Genomic DNA, 7,410 nt, shown 5'->3' with positions numbered 1-7,410 from the left:
CTTTTACTTTTGGAATACAAATTTAAGGTCTTCTTATTGTGCCTCAAGTGGCCATCCACCATGACTTGGGTTTCTATACTTTTTCTCCTGGAGCTACCAGCTTATGCTCTGACATTAGTTTCTTCTCCTAACAGAGACACACCTTCCTGTCAGCCTAGGTAGACCCATTTGTGCATGTACATATGTGTGTTAGTGTGTGTTCAGCTCCCCTTCTCCCCCAGTTTGTAGAATAAAAATATCTGCATCTTGCTATAAAACACTAACAGAAAGTAACTGGGCAAACAATAAAATAAAAAGTGTAATCTTTATTAGTTTTGCACATTTTTAATGTTGGTTAGCATTTTTAGGGTAATAATAGCATTTTCCAGCATGCAGTTCACGAATACAGTTTATCTAAGTAGTTTTAAGAAAAAGAGGAGCCTATGATTTGCTTCTTTAAGAAACACAAAATGTCCTGATGTAATTGACTATATAAGTTTACTACTCTCTGTTTTAGTGGGGAAAATGTGTAATCCACACCATATTTAGAGCAATCTAAAGCAGCATGACTCCAAAGAAATAAAAACATAAATAGAAGTTAGAAAAAAGGAAAAAATGAAAAAAATAAACACTACCTTACTGCAGGTGCTACCAAAAGTGTAAATAAAATGTTATACCCTTTTCTAATTGCAAAGCATAATTTGAATGTGAGTTGTGAACCTATTATGCCCCTTAAAATTATGAAATAATTTAAAATTAGCAAATGTAATAAAAAAGCCAAAATATACAACTACCCATTCTTGTTTTCATTTCTTTTTTAGCAAATTTCTTCCTTTAAAAAGTACTATTATGGACAGAAAGTAAGAAAAGTGATTGTGATGTCAACCTGAAGATAATTTCCTCTTCACATTTATGTACATAATGCTGAAAAATAAAATGAAATGATTTTTTTACAGTATTTATATTTGCTTATAAAATTCTAAACACATTTTTAACAGCTTAAGCAGTGTTGTTGTTTTTTTTCTTTAAACATATCTGTACAGTCGGGCTATACATCATATGTTACCCACTGAAAATTTAAAAAGAACCAAAAGGCTATTCAACTGCTGCAAACTATTGCTTTTAATGACTTAAAGAAATGAAGTCTGTTGAAAAATTTCCTTGACTTTACCACTGACTTGTAGTTTCTCATAAATGAGATTCTGATCAGTGGAAGAAACCAGATACAGCAGCATGGTAATATAAACATGCATTGATAGCATCCAAACTATCTATAATGGTACAGAATACATTATATTACCTGTGTAAAGCTTGCACTCTACATTTCTTGTGGTACATATTTGATGCAATAAATACTGTGCTTCAGTCATTATTTGTTTGCTCAAACGTGCACCACAGGGTAAAATGACTATTTACATAATAAATAGCATTTCATTAACATATACAGTGTTGACCTTGCTGAGCTGAAGATGGCTAAACAAAGTGCAGGATTAAGCAGAAATTTATAAAGGGTTCTTTTGGTCAATTCAATCTTCAGGGGAGAAGCGATGCTCATCATTCAGTTTTTTAATACAACAAACAGAAACATAATATTTATGATTCCAGACATTTGAATGAAGTTTGCACCTGCTAAGATTTAATGGCCAACCCCAACCCCCCAACATGATCTACTTGGTCTAGGGGCTGGGTTTAAAAAAAAAAAAGAGAAAAAAAAAACAAGATGAGCAAAGCACCTCCAATGATCAACTAATTACCCCTCCCAGAAACATGGATGGAAGTTATGAACTCATTGTTTTCCTTGTGACTTATTTTTCATGCATGATCTCTAAGTGTAGCATGCCCTCATGCAAACCACGTTTTTGTTCAGATGGGAGGGCCACGTGATTGCCTTTAGTCCTGGTGGCATACCTGTTAAAGAGGTCCTTTAATTTATTTCCCAACAGAAACCCCATTTACAAAAATAGTCACATTAATAAACAACATATGGATTAAAAAAAAGATGAATCCACTAACAGATTTTGTAAAAATGTGACAAATGTGGCAGTTGAAATGCAAAGAGTGGATACAATTACTACACTAAAGTGTCTCATGTTAAACAACCCAAATCATAGGTTTGCACCCCTTGGAACTGGTCCCTGCAGTCTGAGTAGCCATTTTGTCTCTTGTCTTCAGCAGTGTCAGCTGGTAGTGAGAACAGTAACCTCCTGTCAAGGTTGTCTCCCCTTTATACTGAGTCACAGTTTCTGACAAGGGGTCACTGTCTTATTGTAGGCACTGACCTTAAGTAGATTTGTGTAAAAACAGTCAGTTTGGCATTGACCTCCTAAAGGAGTCCTGTTGACAAAGATACATCACCTTCACAGGCTGTAAACAAATAGTACCTCAGTTATTTGTATTTGTTTTTGTTTATTTCCCTTTGGCTTTTTCATCTTTGCCTTCTTGCTCATGTTTTTCCACAATTGGCTTTGTTACTCGATCATAGGAGGGTGGACAAACTGCAGTGGACATGGTCAGATCAGTTTTTTCTGTAATAGAATTTTCATTTATTCGGTCAATTATCATGTCTTCTTTTACAAGAAGATTAGCCCCACCTTTGATTTTATTTTTATTATATGTAAAGGAAGCTTGTTTTAAAGTTCGCTTTAAAAGGTGGCGCCTGTAAGCACGCTGAATAATAACAGCGGAAACCTCCTCTTGTTTTCGTTTTAAAGTCGTAGTAATTGGCTGGTAGGAGGCCTTTGATGGATTAGAAGCCATGAATCTCTCTTCCATCTGTATTCGGAGAGCATCCATCTCTCCACTCTCCCCTAGAACCCGCTTAGTAAAAGCAAATAAGATGTCAAGACAGTGGATCCGGTCACCACTTACCATGGGCAAATCCATGGCAATGAGTTGGAGTTTGTTTGGCTGTGGCAAATGGAGAGGGGGTTCAAGAGCAGCTGCAAACTGAGATAGTTTTTCAAATTCCATGAACTGGGTGGCATCAGGATCAAACTTCTCCCAAACCTCGTAGAACATCTCAAAGTCATCCTCACTCAGAGGCTCTGCACTCTCTTCAGTAGCAACACTGAAGTTCTCCAGGATGACAGCGATGTACATGTTCACCACGACCAGAAATGAGATGATGATGTAACTGACAAAAAAGAAAATCCCAACAGATGGGTTCCCACAGTCTCCTTTAACTGAGCTACCAGGGTGATCTTTTTCAGGGTCACAGTCCGGAGGTCCACTATTAAGAATAGGTGCTAGCAATCCGTCCCAGCCAGCAGAGGTGGTAATCTGGAACAGGCAGATCATGCTGTTGCCAAAGGTTTCAAAGTTGAACATGTCATCAATTCCAACTTCCCTCTTAACATAGGCAAAGTTGGACATTCCGAAGATGGCGTAGATGAACATGACCAGGAAGAGCAGGAGGCCGATGTTAAACAATGCAGGGAGGGACATCATCAGAGCAAAGAGCAGTGTGCGGATGCCCTTCGCCCCTTTGATCAGACGTAGGATTCGGCCAATCCTGGCAAGACGGATCACTCGGAACAGGGTAGGGGACACGAAATATTTTTCTATCAGCTCGGCCAGAAACATGCCTATGGAAAATAAGAAAATGAGAATGCCAGCCAGTGAGGAAGTTATAATGAAAATAATTAATTTTCTGTCAAGACTCCAAGGTAAAGTTCAGAGCACTGAAATGCAGTAACATAATCTTAAATGTGACATGCATATAACATATAGTATATAGTTATATATACTATATGTTATAAATAAACCATAATTTTGACATTCAATATTAAATTAACTCAATATTTGCTATAGACAATTTTTTCAATCTTAAATTAATGTGTTAGAGTCCTAACCCCCCTTGTGATAGTATTTGGAGATAAGGCCTTTAGGAAATAATTAGGCATAGGTGAGGTCATGAGGGAAGGTCTTAATCAGAGGAGACATTAGAGAGCTTCTGTCTCTTTCTAAGCTCTGCTCTCTCCCCAGCCCTGTGTGGACATAGTGAGAACTTAGTCATCTACAAGCCAGGAAGAGAGCTCTTATAAAAAACCCCACCATGCTGGCTCCTTGATCTTGGCCTTTTAACCTCAGAACTTTGAAAAAACACATTTCTGTTGTTCAGGCCACCTATTCTGTGGTAATTGGTAATCTCAGTCTGAGCTAAGACTATATTCAGTTCAATAAACATTTTTACAGTACTTTTTGCCTTTGAGGGGTATTTGTAAATTATGTTTAGCTTATTTAAATCCCAAGACTGAATCTAAAAAAATAAAAAGTTAAAAAGGCTCAATTCTGCCTGAATCAGCATTAGCTAAAAATAGAAGAACAAGTTTATATGAAGACAGTTATTTTTCTGAAAATGCCAAATCACATATCCTCTTTTCAGTCCTTAACCATCTAAAAGTATCTGCAGTTTTTGATGCTATTTTCATCTCCCCATGAACTTAATATTTTCTTAGGATTCATCTATAATATTCTTACACATTTATTTATATATGCTCTGGTGCATCTCTTAAAGAATCCAAGGCTGATGCTCTCTCTGGTCTCTTGTAACTGAAATTGGTCTCAGTCCTCTTCTTTTAAACTTCTTTCTCCATTTGCTTTTTATTTTTTAATTTTTTATTGTTCTTCAGGTATAGTTGTCCTACCTTTTTCCCCATTGCTCTCCCCTGCCCTTTCCCCAACTCCAAGTCAATCCTTCCCACATTGTCCATTCCCTTGAGTCCTCTATTCATGTTCTTTGACTTGCCCCTTCACCTTCTTTCCCCTGCTAATCCCCTACCCCAGCACTCTGGTCACTGTCAGTTTGTTCTTTATTTCCATGCCTTTGGTTCTCTTTGGCTCATTTCTTTGTTTTGTTGATTAGGTTCTACTTATAAGCGAGTTAATATGGTATTTATCTTTTACCACCTGGCTTATTTCACTTAGCATAATGCTCTCCAGTTCCATCCATGCTGTTGCGAAGGGTAGTAGCTCCTTCTTTCATGGGCACATGAAGAAACACTCCATTTGCCTTTTAAACCATGAAATAATAGTTGTACTGAAGGGGAGCTCAAGAAACCAAGTGTCTTTGAGTTAGACTATCTTAATCTGTAAAGGATAAGTAAACCTATATAAGTATATGTATTGTGTATGTATTGTGTGTGTGTGAGAGAGAAAGAGAAACTGAGAAAAGAGGTGCATACAACCTTATTACCCCATCCCAAACTGATCACACATGGATTAGTGCAGGAATCAAAGGCTACATACAACATAAGAATTGGATATAGGGCCAACTTCTTCAGAGGGGCAAATGACATAAATATTTGCCCCCAAAAGGTGACACATATTGGATGGTTAAATGTTAACCCACTCATATCATCTGGTTTAGGAAAGGATGAATACTTCATGCTCACAGACAAACTTCATTTCACTGGAGCTAGAATTGTAGCTGGAATGAGATGAGCTATTGCTCATGTGACCTGTTGCACATTGTAGGCTTTGAAATATATGACTGATGAAACACTATTCCATGCCACCTCACTTCTCTTGTGCATCATTACTATAAGCCCATTTCAGGGTAATCTAGAAAATCTCTATCTGTCACCCTTAAAGAACCTACTATATGAATTTGCTAACATTTTATTCTTATTTTTATTATCTTCTCACTCTATGCTTTTCCTTATCTTGCCATCAACTTCCACTCCTATCTACATGCTGATGATTCTATGCCCATATCTCTGATGCAATCTACTTCCTAAATATCAGACTAAATTTCTAGTCTTTTTCTAAACAGAGCCATCTAGAATCTAGGTACTGTACAGCCTGTTTGATCTCAACATGTCAAAACATTTTAATCTTAGTTAATAGTATATTTCTAATTCAGATGAATGAAACTTTAGTATATTGATAATACACCTAGTGTCTAAAATGGACAGAATAGGATACAATACTGTATATACAGAAGGAACTTCATTTTCTAAGAAAGACAAACACAACTGGATGAAATACATTAAGATAGTCACAGTGGTTATCTGCGAGTACTGGTATGACCTCTAATTTAAATGATTATTCCCACTTTTACTTTTATTGAGCTGACTTAAGAAACTTTAAATACTTCTTACCTACAATGGAGAGAATGACAACCACAAAATCAAAAATATTCCAGCCTATGGTAAAATAATAATGGCGGAGGGAGATGAGCTTCAGAACACACTCTCCGGTGAACAGCACAATGAACACCAGGTTGATGCGTGACAAAATGCTAGTGACATATTCACTTTGGTCATCTGTTTCTACCATCATGGTGACCATGTTGAGACAGATGAGAATCATGATGCTGATATCAAAAACTTGTCTGGTTACAAAGTCAAAGACCATTCCTTGAAATTTGTTCTGTAGAGAAACAGAAATACTTTTAGCAACAGAAGGATTTTTCTGTATGCATTGACATCTATATAAGTACTTTTCTCCATTGATTCTCTAATATTGTACTGAGTAACCACTGGCCCTGAATTTTTAAGAGATGGTCTGACTTCAGTTATCTAAATTGCTATTTACCATGTATATTACACAGAATAATAATCCCTGTCAAAAGCAGACTTCTCATAAGAAATATTGCATACTAATACACTTCTCTCAGAGACACAAAATGCATATTAACATAGTGAGATTATGAGAAGTTAAGAAACCTGCTTTATTTTGCTCTATCAATATGTCCCATGATCAGCTGCACCATGCATCTGTTTCAAAATGTAGCATCTATTTACATTTCATTTGTCTTATTCTCAAAGAACGGTTCAAGGGAACTTGGAATTTCCAGGACACCTATAACATTATCATTTGAAGTTCATGTACAGCAGTACTGATCTTTTTCCCCTACACAGTCTTTGCTGACATTGTCAGACGCAGAATTCTGATGGAGCCTACACAGTGATATTCAGACCAGAAAAGTGCTCCTTATGCTTTGATGTCAAAAATTTAGATCTCTTGTCACTGATCCATGGTTCTCCTCCCTAGTTCTGCCACTGTTAGTCATGTGGGCTATTGTCTGGTCATTTCCCTAGGCCACTTAGGAACTCCAAGGATATCTTCTATCCTATATTTTTTCTGTACACAGCTGACTCATGTCTATAAGACCTAACAAAGGAAAGTATGTATTATTCATCATTCTAAGGAGGCAACTGTTGGCTATCATATTATGAATGCCCTAATATTTTGTGCCCCAGTACATCCCAGGAATTATTTTAACCTCACAGATCATCATCATAAAAATCAATACAGTGTGGGAGAAGGCACATTTCACAACAGTTGTTTGGTTGGTTCACCATGGAAACATAAGAATGTCATTTGTTGGTATGAATTGTGTTTATTGTTTCTGACTGGTATAGACATTAGTAATTCCTAACTTTATAGCCATGTATTTGAATGATAGATACTAGAATTCTTTCTTTC

The 7,410-nt window shown here is 36.7% G+C and overlaps 1 protein-coding gene across 6 annotated transcripts in view; it reads right to left on the bottom strand.

Moving 5' to 3' along the window:
- Positions 1–285: 285 nt before the first annotated feature.
- Positions 286–7,410, bottom strand: part of LOC114494503 (sodium channel protein type 1 subunit alpha) — a 124,597-nt gene continuing 117,472 nt past the window's right edge. For all 6 annotated transcript variants that reach the window (XM_028509665.2, XM_036023363.1, XM_036023360.1 and 3 more), the window contains 2 exons: positions 6,081–6,351; positions 286–3,563 (listed from right to left, as the gene is read on the bottom strand). In XM_028509665.2, coding sequence (XP_028365466.1) covers positions 2,386–3,563; positions 6,081–6,351 — 1,449 coding nt within the window. In that variant the 3' untranslated portion in view covers positions 286–2,385. The remainder of the gene's footprint in view (positions 3,564–6,080; positions 6,352–7,410) is intronic.

Source organism: Phyllostomus discolor, chromosome 4, assembly GCF_004126475.2.
Source record: "Phyllostomus discolor isolate MPI-MPIP mPhyDis1 chromosome 4, mPhyDis1.pri.v3, whole genome shotgun sequence".
In the NCBI taxonomy this organism is placed as follows: Eukaryota; Metazoa; Chordata; class Mammalia; order Chiroptera; family Phyllostomidae; genus Phyllostomus; species Phyllostomus discolor.
Note: the sequence above shows the minus strand (reverse complement) of the source record. Positions and strands in the feature narration are given on the sequence as shown.